The sequence below is a fragment of the Vulpes lagopus genome, chromosome 10, assembly GCF_018345385.1.
Source record: "Vulpes lagopus strain Blue_001 chromosome 10, ASM1834538v1, whole genome shotgun sequence".
NCBI lineage: Eukaryota > Metazoa > Chordata > Mammalia > Carnivora > Canidae > Vulpes > Vulpes lagopus.
Window position 1 is genome coordinate 76,714,678 of NC_054833.1, and position 19,082 is coordinate 76,733,759.

At 44.4% G+C, this 19,082-nt stretch overlaps 1 protein-coding gene across 10 annotated transcripts in view; it reads right to left on the reverse strand.

The window, feature by feature from the left end:
* FGGY (FGGY carbohydrate kinase domain containing) overlaps nt 1-19,082 on the reverse strand; it is a 412,479-nt gene that overhangs the window by 165,728 nt on the left and 227,669 nt on the right. For all 10 annotated transcript variants that reach the window (XM_041771241.1, XM_041771246.1, XM_041771243.1 and 7 more), the window contains one exon: nt 8,277-8,380. In XM_041771241.1, the coding sequence (XP_041627175.1) occupies nt 8,277-8,380 (104 nt within the window). The remainder of the gene's footprint in view (nt 1-8,276; nt 8,381-19,082) is intronic.

Here is a 19,082-nt window from a genome sequence, read left to right on the forward strand (position 1 = left end):
TGGTGGGGTGGGGGGGAGGTTAGTTCTCCTCCTAAGGGCACAAGGTAGTGGGGAGTGTGGACAGAGCAAGGGAATGGAAAGTTCTGGAGGACTGTCATGATGGATGAAAGCAGAGAAAGCAAGTATGGCTGGTTTGTGTCTCCCAAGACTCACTAAGTAATACTGTTCGATGAAAATCTTACTTCCCAGAGAGGCCAATCAACACCCAGATATCCCTGGGAAAGTGGGCTGCAACAGACTGCCAACAGCTCACACATGGGGGTCTTCTTCCCATCAGTCAGGCCCCACTGAGCAGAGACATGATGAAAGGTGACACCACTGGATCAGGAAGGAGAAGACTCTCTGGAAAATCCAAGCACTTGTACACTTCTGAATGGTGGGGCAAGTGGGTGGGAAGCCATCCAACCACACACTCACTATGCATCTACCAAGCCCTAGCTCTGAACTGGACAGGATGGGCCGACTGGTGGCACAGGAGACATGGACCCACAAAACAAGTCCGCTTCATCTGAGATACAAGTTGGTACCAGTAAAACACAAGTAACAATAACTACTGGTCTATGCTAGGGGTTGATGGAATAGAATAATAAACCATGTCAGAGTAACCTGAGAATTAAGTCAGGTTGGAAGGAAATAAGTAAAAACCAACATTTATTGTCTGACTTTTAAAATGATAATGAAATAATTTCTATAGATATATTTAGAATAGTGCCTGAACGATAGTAAGCACATAAGGGATTGCAGATACTACTGCTTTTGTTTTTTTTTTCTGGTCTTCTTTCCTGTTTTTTTTTTTTTTTTATTTCATTTATTTATTTATTCATGAGAGAGACACACACACAGAGAGAGAGAGAGAGAGAGAGAGGTAGAGACACAGGCAGAGGGAGAAGCAGGCTCCATGCAGGGAGCCTGATGTGGGACTCGATCCTGGGTCTCCAGGATTATGGCCTGGGCCGAGGGCAGCGCTAAACCACTGAGCCACCCGGGCTGCCCTTCTTTCCTGTTTTTTAAATAAGCTTCATTGAGGTATAATTAACATTCGATAAGCTGCATATATTGAAAGCATCTGATTTGATACGTTTTGACACAGCATACACCAGTGAAGGCAGTACCATAATCAAGGTAGACATATCCATCAATCCCAAATTTTCTTTGTGCCATCTGTTTTCTACCTATCCTCCTGGCTGCCACTGCGTCTGCTCTCCTGGTACAGGCAACCACTGATCTGCTTTCTGTCATTACACGTTATTCTGCATTTCTTAAAATTTTTTAAAAATGGAATTATGTTATCTGTATTTCTTTGCGTTTGGCTTCTATCCACATACTTATTTTGAGATCCATGCTGTATGATATATGAATGGTTCATTCCCTTTTATCGTTTAGTAGTATTCCATTATAATGGACATACCAACAGTGTGTTCATCTAGTCACTGTTGATAGACATTTGGGCTGTTTCCAGTGGGGGGGCTAACACAAATAAAGCAGCTGCAAGTATCCTTGCACAGGTTTTTGGACGTAGGCTTTCTTGAGTAGAATGGCTGGTGTGCGGTGACTCTGTAAGAAACTGCTAAACTCTTTTCCATGGTGGGTATGCCCTTTCATGGCCCCAGCAGCAGCAGGTAAGTTCCAGTCCCCACATCCACACCCTGAGGTTGGCCATTCCAGTAAGTGTGTATGTCGCTGTGGTTTGGGTTTGCATTTTCCTAATGACTAATGATGGGGAGCATCTTCTCAGATGCTTGTCGTTCAAATCTTTTCTTTGGTGAGAGGTCAGCGCCCACATCTGCCCATATTCTCATTGAGCATGTTCCCCCTCTCCTCTGGAGCTGTGCGAGGAGCTGTTAAACTGAAAGGGAAGAGCAAGGACTCTGGGGTCAGTCCCTAGAGGGCTCGAACATAGCAGGACCCACTTAACTACTGTTCGCCTCAGTCTTCTCACTTGGGACATGAAGACAGCAATGGTGGCTATCTCACAGAATGGTTGATCACATGACATAAAGGATGTAGCACCTACCACTGTAGGTGCCTGATAGATAGTAGCAGCTAAATACTATTTATTGTCTGTCTCCTCATAATGACCGAGGCTTGGCCAGCAAGGTTAAATGTCCTCTCTGCAGCACAGTGTGGACCTTCCCTGGCCTCAAATGCCAGGAGAAGCACTAACCTGAGCTTCCTGAGTATATGATCTCTTACTGCTCGCTGAACCCTGGGCCAGCCTCCTGTAGAGAGCCTCCTGAGAATGCTGGTGAGTGAAGAGGGAGCGGGGCACTTCATGTACAGAACCCTAATTCTTTCACTGGTAGGTATAACAGTGGTCCTATTTGTACCATATGGACTCACTTCCCTGTCCACCTTTCTCAATGACCTCCGCCGATGCCACCTGCTAAAGCGACCAAAATAGAGAAACTGGTCCTACCTGCCTACTCTCTTTTTAGCTGTGACACCTGCTAACATCTGTTCAAGGCACATGGCTGTTCTCCTCACCTAAGGTGCCCTCCCAATGGGACTGTCCATAACCATGTCCCATCCAGACCACAGAGGAAGTCACCTGCATGGTGTTGTGGACCCATAGAGAAAAGCAAAGCAAAGAAGAGAAAAGACAAGGCATGTGGCCTGAAACTGGGCTGGCAAGAAGTATTCTGGTGGGATCAGGGAAATGTCACATCCTGTAGGAAAGCTTCCTTGTCTACTCAAGACTTTGGGTGGGCCCTCCTCCCTATTTCCACCACACTCCAGTCGTGCATTTACCATAGCAATTCTCATCTGTGCTGCAGGTGTCTCCTTCTTGTCAGTCTTTCTCAATGAAGGCAGGCATGCCACTTTCATCATATTGATCTTAATACCCTTAGCACTTAGCCAGGCAAGTATACGACAATGCTTTCGTCATGAGTGAATGATTTAATGAATGATTTAAAAATAAACTTACAATTTTAGAATAGTTTTAGATTACAGAAGACTTATGAAAATGGTATAGGGTCCCCATATACCTCACACCCAGATTCCCTTACCTTTATCATCCCACAGGAGGTATAAATATCACAATTAAAGAGTAATATTGATATATTATTACTAAAAGCCATACTTTATTCAAATTTACTAAGTTTTCATCTAATGTCCTTTTTCTGTTCAAGGACCCCATCCAGGACCCCACATTACATTTGGTTGTCACATCTGTTTAGGCCTGTCTTGGAGGTGATGGTTCTTTAGACTTCCCCTGTTTTTTGATGACCTTCCCAGTTTTGAGGAGTACCGGTCAGGTATTTGATAGAAATGCCCTCAGTTTGGATTTGCTGATTTTTCTCTTAGGATCAGACTGTCGTTACGGGTTTTGGGAAGCATGATAAAGTGCCATTCCCATTAAATCATATCAACAGTACATATTATCAACATGGCTTATCACCTTTGATGTTGACCTTCACCACCTGGAGAAGGCAGCATTTGTCAGACTTCTCCACTGTAAAAATATACTCCCCCCACCCCTGCAAATTTTTCATACTGTGCACTTTGAAAGAAAGTCACTACATGCAGATCACACTTAAGGAGTGGGCAGTTATGCTCTACCTCATTGATGGGGAAGTATCTACATAAATTATTTGAACTTCTTCTGCAGGAGAGATTTGCCTTATTAATTTAGACATTTATGTATATCACTATGGACTCAAGATATTTGTGTCATTCTTTATCATCCAATCCCATTTTATTTTGCTGCTCACAATGTTCCAGTCTTGGTCACTGGGAGTGCCCTCCATTGGTTCCTGACCCTTTTTCCTTTTTTTTTTTTTTTTTTAGCATTTCCTCACTTTCTAGTACTACAAGATGCTCCAGGTTTAACTCGTCCATTTCCTTCTCTAGTCCTAGAATCAACTATTTCTCCAAGGAGTCCTTGGTCTTTTTATTGGAAAAATATATTAGGAACCAAAATCTGGGAACCAGGTATGCCTGAAACAACTAGCTGCTGGTGTATGCTAGCTTGAGATCTTCTCAACTGTCAGAACTAGGAAATACATGTATGTTCCCTAAACTACAGATATCTGTAAACACTTGCATATGAATCTGCCTGTAATCTAGATGAAGCTAAATGTGAGTTCATTCTGATGCCCCTAATTCAAATCCATTACCACATGGATCATCTTGGCCTTCATGAATCATTTTTTTTTAAAGATTTTATTGATTTATTCATGAGAGACACACAGAGAGAGGCAGAGACATAGGCAGAGGGAGAAGCAGGCTCCCCATGGGGAGCCCGATGCAGGACTCAATCCCAGGACCCAGGGATCATGACCTGAGCCGAAGGCAGACGCTCAACCACTGAGCCACGCAGGTGCCCCTTCATGCATCATTTTTAATAACACCATTGTATTTGGTCTTTTGTGCTAGGTATAGTGCCAAGCTGTTTACAAAGATCACCCCATTTAATCCTCAAAATAACTTTATGGGTAAATACTACTGCCCGCATTGAACAGATGAGAAGACTGAGGGAGCAGAAGACAGAGAGCATCTTACCTAAACGCAGTAAGTGGTGGGGCCAGCTCAGGAGCCTACGTCTTTGAGATTGGCAGAGAACTACCATCCCCACATTCAGCTAAGACCTTGCACAACCTTCACTTCTGAGTGATTTAAGATGCAGATGTAACTACCAGCCCTTAACTACTATTCTGTTTACATCTTATCTCTTCAATACTTCCCAGGGTCCTCTCCCCATCTGACACACTAACCGCAAGACAGGTTGCCAAGTTACAATACAACTTGTGACCCCAGGAGAGGGGTGTTGGAGCAATGGCAAGGATCAGCACCATCTGACCCTGTGACTTTCCAACCTCTGGCTAACCCCTGCTGTGAATTATCTGGGGTCTTGGTGACTTGGTAATTAACCCTGAACAAGCAGCTCTGCTTTCAAGGAGTTAAAAAAAGAACAAGTATTTTTTTTTTCCTTTTTAATTAAAAAAATCTAAAGGAAGATAAAGGTATTGCCTACACTTGTATCTTCCAAGATATCAAAGGCCTGATTAGAAACTCTTATGTTCAACCTCAAGGTTTTTTCTAGATTCCTGAAAGTAATAGGGACAGGAAGGTAAGGAACTTCTAAGTTTTTGTTAACATTTGCTTACTTGGACATCCATCCATCCATCCAATCACTCATTCATTCATTCATTCATTCATTCATTCATTCATTCATATCTAGAAAGAGGCAACCTGGATCAAGCACAGAATGTTCCTGGGAATTCTGACTCCATCAACTTACTGAATCAGAAACATAAGCAGTGCACAGACAGGAAGAAATAGAATGCTTCAGACCAGGTTGAACACCACTTTTTGAAAAGCTCAGAGCCCCTTCTGGTCCCTGTGTTCTGTTTGGTGAATTTTTCCTGACAGTTGGTGGTTTTATTTGCCAGAACCACAACAAAGGGGGTCCTTGAGTTTCCCTGGGAGTGTTTCCTTAGACCTGCACTTCTCTAGACCTCACAAAGGTGTTATTGTTGCTGGCTCACTGGGCGCCCGGCACCTGAGCAAGATCAAAGGCACTTTCTGATGCCAGCATGACCACAGTCTCGCCCTCACCACATAACATTAAAGCTGATGATTAATCCCGTTGGCCCAGAAGGTCCCTTCCCACTCCCAAGTACAAAGCGGAGTGGGGGTGGGGACTTTATTTCCAGCACAACACAACCATAATAAACTGGCATTTTATGGCCCTAATTCATTGCAACCAACTGCAGCTGCCCATCAAACTCGTTAAAGCCCAAACAGTTGCTTCGTGTGAGCCTTATATATCACTAGGAAAGCGTACTAAGAATCTCTACCATATCTGAGTGTCTGCTGTGTCCTAGATATGTACATGCAACCATTCATGTTAACCAGTAGCACCTGAGACTGGCAGTGCCACCCATGATGGGATAGAGGAAGAACATGAGATTTGGAGAACTAGCATACCTCTCAGGTCACGAGTACAAAAAGCACATGAGCAGGGGCTCAACCCATGTCTAGGTAGCTCTGATGCCCAGGCTGTCACCACTTCAGGGACATTACAATCATGCACAACACAGCGAGGCACTGAACAGAATGAGTTTGGGAATGAGATGGAGCTAGGTCTGAGGGCTCAGCGTGTGACCGAGAGAAAATTTCTAGACATTTCCCTGCCTTATTAGTTGCCTAATTTGCAAAATGGATCCTGTAGAAGAAGGCAATACCATCCCCATTATGAGACAAGAAGAATGAGACGTGGTCACATGACAGAGTCCCTCACATTCATTTGGATTTGCTTCTGCTCTGAAACCTGAATTGAGTGTAGTAAAAATGCCTGAAATTCAGATTTCACAGGAGAAACCAGGTTAGATGTGTCCCTGTGAAAATGGGGGTGATTTAAATAGGTTTCAGCCAGTGTTCAGTTAAGACAAGCTAACCAGTGTAGACTCGTGTCAAGGGAGATAAGAGCTGGCTACCCCCACTGGCACCTCCTGCTTGAGCGGCCGGACGCCACTGCAGATCTCTGCCTTCAGTGACAGCTGGGGGATTTTAGAACTCAGTTAAAGAAACTCCACTTAAGACCTTGTCCACGGAAACAAATAAAAGGGAAAGTTTTGTTTTGTTTTGTTTTGTTTTGTTTGGGGGTAGGGGAGAAGGGGAGGATCAAGGGACTCTATGACCTTGGACTCTAACATAAATGTTCCCTCGGTAGGTGTCCCTAACCCTGAACCTTTCCCAGGCAGAGTCAGTCACTGTCTCCTTTCTGCCTGACAGCACCAGTACTAGTCATCAAGAGAGAACCACTGTGAAGTGCTCCCTTTATGTGAAGCACATCACATATCCTCATTTCACGCTCAGAGCACCAGGAGCCATGGACTAGAACTCTCCACATTTTGCAGAGAGGGGATCTGAGGCCCAGAGGGGGTGAGTGCCTTGCCAGGGGGCCCATACTCAGTTAGCAAAGGAGGTAAAATTGGAAAGCAATGAGGATGGCTCTACCATCTCCATGAAACGGAAATGTGCTCAGGAAATACCAGGCACTATGTGGAATATTTACGTGTACAATTTCATTTTATATTAACCCTGTCAAGTCTGTATTATTAATGCCACATACATCAGCGGAGAAACTGAGGCATGGATCAAGTGACCCGACGAAGGTCACATGGCTAGTGAAGAGCACAGCTGAATGGGTTCTAGTTTAACTCATCACATCTCAATCTCAAAGAAGGCAACTGAACTGTGCACAGTGTCTGGCACATAGCAGAAGCTCAGGACCACAGGTTCAATCAGAATTGACATTCTGGGGTCTCATACTGGAATGCGAGCTCTAATTATGGCTCATCGATGGGAGGTCATATGTCACCCTTATGTCCCCAAGGTTTAGCATGGCTCCAGACACAAGAAGAGGGGGTCAGTAAGTCATTAACCGTATCACCATTTACTCAACCAAAATATTTAATGGTAAAAAAAATAAAAAAGGCTCACTGGTCCCTACTGTTAGTCAACACAGTTTGACACGGCACATGGTTCCCTCCACGGCTGCAGAGATTCTTCCCTGGACTGTATCCACTCTAATCCTCGCTCCACCTTCCCGCTCCTCCCCCACCCACCTTCGTCCTCCTCCTTCCTCCCCCTCTCTCCCTCTATTTTACTCATCTGGGAAAAATCCAAGGAGTCGTCCATCTAAGTTTAACAGAGTAATGACTTTTAAATAAAAATATGGTAGAAATGGGTACTTATCGAAATGGAATGCTTTCAGACTCATGCATTTAAAGAAGATATAAATTTTAGGGCAGGCACTAAATTTTAACTGCAATCTTGGAAAACGCCTTCCCACTAATTCATGGAGAAAAATTAACAAAGTGAAAATCGCTTATCAGTGTTCTTTTGAAGTCATGATATGCAGCCTAATTCTATAGATCATCAGGGCGCTCCCAGGGAGATGGATTTATATTGATTGGGAGAGAGCTCAGTGGCCAAGGAAAACAGACACCCCTCTGCGGAGAAGACTCAGCAACCCATTAGGGACAGATTGGCCTGGGAGCCCAGCGTTACCATCCTTGGATCCAATTTCACCCCTCATGCCTGGGTTCTCTGGCCAGGCTGATGTCAAAGACAGACTCAAACCTTTCACACTCTTTAGAATCTGGCCCCTAGAAAAAGAAAGATCCAGCAAATCGAAGCACAGCTTTTGGGAGAAGGGCTGGGCTTCTGGCTAGAGGAGCAGAAGGAAGGGAAGAAATGCACATCCCCTCTTGGGCTGCCCTGCCCCGCCCCCGGGTGGTGGCCCTGCCCTCGGCCTGCAGACTCACCCCCATGTGACAAGAAGATGTTCCACAGATGATAGCCAGCCGTGACGTCACTGGCTGTCCCTCACAGGCGAGGCCGTGCCCTCTCACATCTGCTCCAATCACTCCTGTGAGAAAGCAAAGCAAAACAAAACCCTCTTAAAAAATAATAAATAAAATAAATAATAAGAAAAGAAAGCTAAGAACAAGCATACAACACTCCTTTCTACAGCCAGACATTAAGAAAGTCTTCCTGTGTAGGCCAGTCTCAAATGGAAACCAAAAGAACATACGTGCCTGCCATGAGGAAACTAGGAAACACATCCGGTCTTTGTGTAATCTGGTCAATGTACAGTATCTAACCATTGTAGTCATAAAGGTAACCATAATTAGAGTAATAAAAGCAGCAGCTATCAGTGACTTTGTGCTCAGGAAATACCAGGCACTGTGCTGAATATTTACACGTACGATCTCATTTTATATTAACCCCGTCAAGTCTGTATTATTAATGCCACACACATCGGTGGAGACACTGAGGCATGGATCAAGGGACCCGATGAAGGTCACATGGCTAGTGAAGAGCAGAGCTGAACGGGATCTAGTTTAACACATCACATCTCAATCTCAAAGAAGGTAACTGAACTGTGTGGTGATTGAATCTTTTTGGCATCTCTAGGTCCCCATTCTTATGACTACTTGTCACAGAACTCTTGGTGTAAAGGACAGGGTGACTGACAGTGAGTTCCTGTTAAAGGAATGTGAGATAATGGAGACTTTCCCATAAATGGTATAAGCACACGCTTCGTCCCCACAAGACTGTATTTGTTGATACTTGCTGGATAAATGGAGTTAAAAACGTGATGATGGAGCTAAAAAGACTAGAGTCTAGAACTGTCTTTCGCTTATTCGAGTGTCCAACAAGCATCTTCTGTGCACAGAACTATATGGCAGGCGTTGTGAAGTGGGAGCTGCAAACATGCCAACCTTCCTCACGACAGCACAGGCAGGAGGGCAGGGCAGGGACTGGGCTCCCGCTGACCTCTCCAGCTCCACGTGATGCCAGCCTCACCCCCCTCTCTGCTCTCTTTCCTACTTTAAGACTTTTGCACTTGTTCTTCCCTCCACCTGATATGCCATTCCGCAACCTCTCTGCCAGGCTAACTCCTATTTATTCCTCACGCAAATGTTCCTTCCTCAGGCAGCTCCCCTGGTCCTCCAGGAAAGATAGGAGTCTCCCTATTCAGTATCCAAACACATCCCTGACCTTCCCTAGCACACAGGACACTGGCAGTTTTAAAAACCCTACACTGCCTGCCTCTTCTTCTATGATAGAAGCTTCTGGAAGTTGGCACTTTCTCATCCACGTGCTTAGCAGCCCAGCCCCTACACAGATGCTAGTGCAGAGCAGGAGGCAGAAGTCCCAACATGTGGGGATGCAAAGGTAAAGGAAGACAACTCCCCATCCTTGGGGTGCTCCCAGTCTGGTGGGAGGGAAAGAACCCGCAAGGAGCACTTTAATGCGGGGGGTGGGGCCAGGATAGGATGGAAGCAGGGGCAGCTGAGGCAGGAGTGGCTGAGCTCAACCGGTAGGGGTTCAGGGAGGTTTCCCCAGGAGGTGGGTCAACACTGTGTTCTGTAGGAACCGGCCAGGGGAAAGGTGGTGTGTGGGTGCCTCCTCAGGCCACAAATCCCTAGATTTGACAGCACTGGCTGCTCAGCGAGCAGGCCTTTCCAGAAAGCAGGATCTAGAGGGCCACTGACAGGCTCTTCCATTCCAATAACTTTCTAGGTTTTTCCAAGGCTTTTTCCAAGTTCTACCTTCCCAAGCACAGCAAGTTGAAAATCTCAGCCATTGGTTCAGAGGGCCAGCAGCAGGCGGGGTAAGACTCTTTCAAACTTTCTGTGGTGATTATCACTGCAGTGTGAGGTCCGAGACTGAGCCTCTAAGAGTCCCGGGCCTACTGGCTTTCATCAAGTCCCCCGCTCTGCTCAGTACTGTGCGATCCTGCAGACTGCAGCTCCCAGACTCCGCACTGGGCAACGTCGGCGGGGAGATCTGAAGGCCGCAGGAAGTAGAGAGCCAGAGTATGTCTCCTTCTCCTGCATTTCAGCTCTGCCCTTGCTGCAATGGGTGTGACATCAGCTGACACCCTTGGACTCTGGTAACCTTCTCCTTCCTTTGTCTCTCCAGCCCAGGGGTAGTGGCAGCTTCCATTTTCCTGGTCTCTGGCTTACTTCACACAATATAGCTTCACTTGGTGCTTCACTATTCAGGTCACCAATTTTGTGTACTAAATTTCTTGTTTTTTTTTTTTTTTTTAAATCTTATTTATTTATTGATGAGAGGGAGGGAGGGAGGGAGAGAGAGAGCAGGGAGCCCAGTGTGGGGCTTGATCCCAGCACCCTGGGATCATGACCTGAGCCCAAGACAGACACTTAACCGACTGAGCTACCCTGGTGCCCCAATTCCATTTTGTAAATACTTAGTGCAGTTTACATTTTTCTAGGTAGACCCTGAGCGATACAGCTCCCCATTCAGGGCACAAAGGCTTTTGCACAGGAAGAAACTCTAGATAATGAGCCAGTATTAATTGAGCTGGTTTTGCACATGCTCACTCTGTACCTGTCTCATTTTATTCTTATAAGCACTGAATGTGGCTGGTACTGTTATCATCCTCATTTTGGACAAGAGGAAACTGAAGCTTACAAATGAGGGGTAACTTAACCAAGTTCACGCAGCTCACAAGAAGCAGGGCTGGGATTCACATCCAGGCAGCCTGATTCCAAACTCTTGGTTCTTAGGTTGTTCTCCAACGTAAAAACCCAATAACCAGGTGGCTGATATTTATTTACTTATCTGCAGCTCTCAAAATACTGGGGTCTTGAAGATACTAATCCTGTGATCTCTGATAGAAGAAGGGATAGCCACTGCTTGTCCACAGTGTTAACTAATAAGTCCAGAGGATTTCCGATGATGACCCATGTTTATTGACCCCACATATATAAAGTACAAGGTTTCTTTTTTTTTCTTTTTTAAAAATTTTTATTTATTTATGATAGTCACACACACACAGAAAGAGAGAGGCAGAGACACAGGCAGAGGGAGAAGCAGGCTCCATGCACCGGGAGCCCGACGTGGGATTTGATCCCGGGTCTCCAGGATCAGGTCCTGGGCCAAAGGCAGGTGCTAAACCGCTGCGCCACCCAGGGATCCCAAGTACAGGGTTTCAAATAGGAAAGTGGGGGAAAAGAAAAAGAAGTCTGTAGTGAATACTTCCTTGTTTCTTCTCCAGTAGATTCATCGTTGATATATCTAGGCTTGGAATATGAGAACCAGGGCATTAGAAAGGGAGAAGAGTGGAATCTGGAGATAGCAAGACCAGCCATAAAATGAAGACAACAGCAGTCTCATATGGTGGCTCGGATACTGAGGAGATTTGAAAAATGAAAGTTTGATCATCCATGGTAGCTATGTGTCCATCACCATCACCACAGTGACCCTCACCACTAGCACAACTATCTGCATCACCATCACCTGAATTCTCTCTCAAGGGACAGCTGTATTCTTTCTTCCTTTCTAGCAAACATAACAGACATCTAGGACAGGCTGAGTACTGTGCTAAGCTCTTTAAATAGTATCTCATTTAATTCCCATGGCATCCCTATTCTTTCTCCTCTTCAACAGATGCAGAAGGAAAGTATCAGAGTATTCAGCTCACATGCCCAAGGAACAGGATGCAGGCAGAAGAAGGAATGTCAGGATTTGACCCTGTCCCGTTTGATTCCAAAGCCCATGTTCTTTCTACACTCCTTCAACTTTTGATGTTATATTGTCTCAGATAAAGGAAATACATCTGTAAGTGTCGGCACACCACAGAACATTGGTAAGAGCCGTGGGTTCAGACTTAGAAAATCTGAGTTTTAGCCCCAACTCTGGCAAAACACAGCAAAGTCTGAACTGTTTCTTCACAACCACCACGGATGTGGAGACATGGACCATGACTGGAGATCCTTTCTCAGCTATGTTCCGCACAATACACATGGTGCTTCTTCAAAAAACCAAGTAAGGTGTCTCCTTTCCTGGAAACAGGAAGACAGAAACATGCCCCCCTCAATCCTACACCCTCGAGTTCTAAGACATCGATCGCCTCAGCTCAGGCTTGTTTAACAGGGGTGAGAGGCAGGTCATATCTAAGCTGTCGCAGGAGCGGCCTTCTAACCCTGCTTCATGCCCATCCCACTCCTCAGCAGTGCACGGCTGATGCCTGCTGTGAGGCCGCACAAATCCGAGAGCTGATGAAGCTGATGCATCTCGTTGTTCCTTGGGCCGCAGAGAGCTTAGAGGGGCCTTCCCTGAGCAAAGAGGCCCAAGGCAGGGAAAGGAGCAGAGGGCAGGAGGAGCTTTCTCCTTTCTGAATAAATACATTGCACAATCCGTGGAGGAATCGCAGGCTGCACATGTTCATCAGGAAAAAATTCACGAGATGAGATTTGGACAAGCCCAGCCCTCAACACGGCAGGGGCCCTCCATATGACAGTAAAATGTCAGTTTACTCAGCATTTTGCAGAAAGTTTAAAGGGCAAAATTAGCAGCTGAAGAAATAGGTACAAAAAAAAAAAGTGAGACATTTGATCATATTTTTTCCTGAAACTTGCACAATGCTCAGCTGACGGTAGTTGCTCAATAAATTTTTGTTGAATGAAAAAAAAAAAAACCCAACACATTCATCAGAAAAACAAGCTTATGGAGTCAATGAAGCAAGACAAAGCTTCTTATTTAATGATTCCTACCCCATCCACATACACAAAACACAGTGCTTATCAAGAAATAGGTTTTAAAACAAAATTAGAAAAAAAATGAAAACTTCACATACAACTCTCCTTATGTGCTGCCTCCCGTCCTCTCCCCATCATCAACCATCCGTCCTTCCTTCTACTTTTTTGAATATCGACTATATTTATGTAAAAGAAAAAAGAAACTTTGCAAATGTTATGATTAAGAGTAAGTTATCCTGTAATTTATGAAGCCACACTGCTTTGAAAACTTTAAAGGATTATATGGAAGAAAATCATCTCGAGTTCTAGCATTTGTGTTATAATTATCTCATACTTTATAGCTATATAAAGTACTTTATAGCTTGCAAAGCATCCTCAAACACTGTACCCTTCATTTAGCTCTTAGAAAATCCTGTGATATGTGTGATTTTCTTTCCAGGTCAGAGTCAAAGAAACTGAATTTCAGAGACGTGAAGTAACTCAGTCAAGTTCATTTAGCTACTTAGAGGCAGAGATAGGTTCAAACTAGGATTTTCAGCCTCCTGGTCTGCAGTTTCCCCCCACCGTGTTTGAAAATAAAAAAAGTCTGCTACAGATGTGTTGGCACTTGAAAAAAATTCTCTTGAGATAACAGCCTCAGATACCTTTTCTGAAGAGAAAAAGAATGAGGGTTTTGAACATTACCTAAAACTATATTATCTTTATGTAATCGGCCATGTGGAGGAATGAACTGATTGATAATTCCATCCAATTAGTTGTTCTACTAAGCTTAGATGTTCTACTATGAGGCTGATAGGGTCCCCTGAGGAGGAGGCTCCCTGGAGACCACCAGCTTACCTTTGCAAGGTCTACACCAACAACGGTCAGCTCCTGGAAGGGTTAATTAAGAACCGTATCGAAGATAGTTACTCTGCAGAGGTCCAACCACCAGTCTATACACAAGAAAACACTGAACTCTATTCTTTTGACTAATACTCATTCATGCTACCTAGAATAGAATATATGGGGTTGGCATCATAGTGCTGTGCTTAAAGACATTGACTTGTTCGTCGTGGGACCTTAATCACATATCTTATCTTTATGTTTCAGTTTCTACATCTGTACTATTTGAATAATGGTATCCTCCTCCAGAACTGTCATAACGGTTAGATGTGTTAATATATGTAAAGCGCTGTCCAATAGAGAGAATGCTCTGAGATGATGGTAATGTTCTATATCTGCAAGGTCTGACACAGTAGTCACCAGACCCATGCGGCACCGGAGAACCTGAAATGTGGATCGCGCAACTGAGGGACTGACACTTCTATCTCATTCAACTTTGCTTAAATAGCCACATGTGGCCACTGGATACTGTACTGGACAGTGCAGGTCAGAGCATGTCCAGTACTATACGAACAGCTTACTGTTTCTATTATCGTAGTTATTGTCCTCAGACTGAGAGGCTTGGCTCTCACTTACATGCCCTTGGGCAAATGCCTTGATCTCTAAGAATCTCAATTTCTGTTATCTGAAGAATCTAGAATAATATCACTTACCTTACAAGATTCTGTGGGAATTCAAATGCATATGACCATACCAGTACTCAGTAATGAGAGCCATTAAATCCAGGACCTGTGGAAGTGTTTGGCACAGGTGTACAGTCTTTTTTATTTTTTATTTTTATTATTATTTATTTATTTATTTATTTTTAGGTGTACAGTCTTTTTCCTTAGTCTTGAATGTGTCTTGCTCATCCATACCACTGATCATTTGCTCATGCTGCTCCTTCTGCTTAGGATATTCTTTCTACAATACACTCCATCTCCCAGCAATCACTGGGGAACACAGACTACATCTTGAAGACTCAACTCTTTCATCAGGAGCTTTCCCTGACCACATATTTCCATCCTTGCAGGTAATCTGGCCAGGGGGAACCAACAGAACCTCCCTCCTGACAGCCCACTCCCAGATACTGTCCAGATCCTATCAGTGTATCTGTGATTTCTTTGTGTGCACAGCTGTCTGCTTATACTAGACTATGAGCAGACTGAGGCCAGGGCAGTGGCTCACTAATTTCCATTGCTATTGTTGTTTAATACATGAATGAATGGATGTGGCATAAGGCAGGTACTAGTAAAGCCCAAGGCATTTTTCTAGATAAAAGTGGCAGATGTACTCATGGAAAAATGCTCTGTGTCTTAAGATGACTAATGGTGAAAAATACTAAAGAGGTTTGAGTGACAGCTCATGGGTAATAGTAAAATTCTTACTGGAGCCTCACAATACACCTTGTTTAGAAGAGTCAAAATCACTGGTAAAGAAGAAAGGTCCTAAAGATCCTTGTGCTTACTGCAAGATAGCTTTGTGCCTGACACTTTGTAAAACTAGGGATCACAAGCAGATCTACTGAACTCTAAATCCTAAGGAACCTACAGAAATGAGTTCCTTTCTTTTCAACTATGTGCAAGAATGCTAAGGATTTACACTCGGCATAGTTGAATGCAAATCCCTTTCGGGATTTATTGTTATAATGCCATTACGGCAAGCCCAAAGGGTTCAGAGCCAAACACAAGAAGGGGAGTGAAACAGCTGAAAAGATTTCTGTGAGCCTCATGTTTGATGAAACATCACTTTGGCTTTGAAAGAAATGAGGTTTAGAATTCACCCAGTCTAAATCCTAAAGTAGACTTATCTTTAAAACAACAACAACAAAAACTCCCATACTTCCTAAGTCTACAGAGAAATTTTACACACTTTCACATGGCTACCATCCCCTGTCCCCACATGGCACCCTCCACAGAGCCAGAAAGGGAACAGTGAAGGTCTTCTTCTAAATGAGATGTGGACAGATTTTCCCCAGATATCTGACCTTGTTCGGATGTAAGGGTTAAGAACAAGGGCTGTAGAATGGACGACCTGATCTCAAGTTGGGCAAGCTGGTCAAATCACTTCACCTTCGTGTGCCTCAGTTCCCTCATAAATTGGAATGTTGATACTGTATAACTCATAAGACTATCATGCAAATGAAGTGAGAAGAACAGTGCCTGGAACATAGTTTACTCAATGTATTTTGGCCATTGTTGTGACTACTGACAACTCTCAGTCTGCGGCATTAATAGCACGGCTTGGCAGGAGAATGAAGGCATTCATGTTCAGCATGCTGCGTGCTTTGCCTGAGTTATCTGGGTTTACTTGAATTGACTGGAACATTTGTTTTTTTTTTGTCCTTGAGTACACAATCGGTGACAGAATGAGGGGGCCCTCGGGAATAAGGAAGATGAGGTACCTGATAGCAGCAGCAATCCAGGCTAACGTTTTAAACATTGTTGAGAATAAACCAAAGGCTGTTTTTATCTCTAAAAGCCACAATAATAAGTAGTACTATTCATACTGCAATTCAACTTGGCGGTGGCATTTATCACTTCTTTCTAAATGCTATATTCTTCTGTGACTCGCACCAATCAGAAACCAATACAAGAGCCCTGGTAGGGCCAGAGAACAAAGAATCAACCTTCAGAGAACAGGGTCTCACTTCTCCATTCCTCCCTTCTAGCCAGAACGATCAAATCTCGAAGGTAGACTAATATGTAATAGCTTGGAAATCTGAGCCTTAGAGAATGCTAGCAAAGTCCACAGGAAAGACAAAGCAAAAACTTGGTTTCAAAAATTCCTTTCTTCCTAACCTCAAAACAGCCTCCAGACTAGTTGGCCATTCTCATCTATGACCTCATAGAGGACAATTTTTCACTTGCAGGCATTAGACATGGTAAAGGGTCAGGCTGAAATCCAATGCAAACGGCCAAGTTAACACACGAAAATTACTTTCTAAAATAAAGAAATCAAAAGAAAGAGGACTGGCCCAAGTACAACAAACATACCTTATGAAATAAATCCTTAAATAGATCTGAAACTATGGCTCTGAATCACACAGCTTCCTTCTGATATCTTATAAATTAATTCGGCACCTACAAACCGAATCTAATTATAAGCCAGGCAGTGCACTAGGAGTTAGAAATCTATAGATGGAGGTTGTCTCCTTTTATTCTACAAGGTCCCAGGCTAGTAGGGGTGGAGACATATATAGGCGATGCTTATAAGACAGTATGGAATAATTCATGTCGTAGGCCTGAGTAAGTCTAACAGAAGGATGGAGCCCTGGCCCCTAACCTAGCTTGGTCTATCAGGGAGGGCCCTCTGAAGGAGGTGAGGCAGGATTACATCAGGCAGCATGGGGAAGAGATAGGGAGGGAAAGGTATTTCCAGCAGACCTTGAGACAAAACAAAAACACCAGAGAAGGAGAAACAGAGGCTGCAAGTTCGCTGGGCCACACAGTCTGAGGAGAGGAGTCTTGTATTCTGAAGAACTTGGTTGGTGTAAAGCTCTGGGACTGAATCAGACAAATCTACATTTGATTCCCACTTTACAAGTGTGCTCAGCAGCCTTCGACAAGCTAACTTTGAGACACAGCTTCCTCAGCTGTTAAGGTGGGAATAATGGCATTTGCTTTATGGAGTCACTATTCCTGGCTTTAGCACTGTATGTCCAGCATCCCAGGACACCTCCCCACAGTCCTGAGCAACCTGGGATGGTTGGTCACCCTAGTATAAGGCAGGTAGCCTTGTGCCTGGGATACGGGACCTGCCAAACAGATGTTAGTGTCCCATTTCTTCCTGGGGAAAGCAGTAGTACATTTCTTACAGTAACCTTCTTTTGGCCCAAGACAAATGTCTCATTTGTAAAATTCTCTGGTGGCTCCTTTAAGATGGAGAGAGGAACCAGCAGCCCTGTTCATACTCTCAAAGACACAGAGCAGACTAGTGAGATGCTTCAGGAAAACACTAGGAAGGACACAGGACTTGCTCAGACAGCTTACAGGACACTCAAACTATGGGTCGAGACCTGAAATCTCAGAGAAAAAGATCTCATTTGGCAGGCTGGCTCTCCCCAACCTCTGATGCCAAGCTCAGCACCTCCTCCCTTGCTATGAGTTTCGGTTGCATCAAAAACTTCCAGAGGTTTTGTGGGGTTAGTTGAACATTGACAGATTCTTCAAAGCCTGGAATTCACTCTGAGAGCCAAAACCAGGCCAAGTTTCTATGGGGCTAGGATTTCCCCCAGGGAGGGTCACAGGGCTCCACCACACCTAGACTGATTAATCTACCCTTGCCCCAAGCTTCAGACAACAAGGAGACAAAAAAAGAAAAATAGATCCTGAAGCTGATCCTGATTCAACACCCCCAGCCCCATTCCCAGGAGAGTGAGGGTGGGAGTGTAAGGCGACCCCCAGCACCGGATAGAAGTTGGGCCAGAACGGCAGAGAATTAAAAATGATATGCAGAGCAGCTGGGAGAGGGAAAAAAAAAAAAAAAAAGCACAACAAAATCTGAGCAGGATGAAGGGCCCAGGGTTTTAACACAATGAATGACATGTGGCTGAAATAGTTTCAAAGAGAACAAAAGCTTAGATAAATAAATAGTGTGGAAGATGAGAGCAAAAACGAATTACAGGAAATCCCACGAGGAATACACTGGCATTTTTCAAAAACTGCAGTTGAAACAACACCTCTGCTTCAGCAGAGATCAACAGTCAGCCCTCCTGCTCCACCTATGCACCTGCCCCTGATGCCCTGGCCAAGGGCTGTGCTCCCAAGAAGCAGGTTCCATTGGGTTATGGGTGAGAGCTAGAAAGATGCTTCCAGGCACCTGAGAAACTCACAGTATGATCTCAGGCAAATGAGCTAAGCTCCTTGATTCTCCAATATCTCATCTGAAAAGGGGAAGTACAAGTGTAAAAATACAACCTTGGTTTGAAAGAACAGTGCTGGCACATGTTAGGCCCTGAGTAATATTCTCTCCCTCCTGCACTCGGTAGGATTTGGTTTGAGCAAAGTTCATCTAGTGTGACTCTATGTCAAGTGCTATACTCGACGTTGTGGGGAAATAATACTTGCAAAAACACAATCACTGTCCTCAAAGAGCTAACAAACTCATGGGAGCCAAGGAACACAGCAGACGGACAATAGAAGCACAAAAAAGCCTCTGGCAGGAGGAACTAAGTCCTCCCCGATGGGGGTG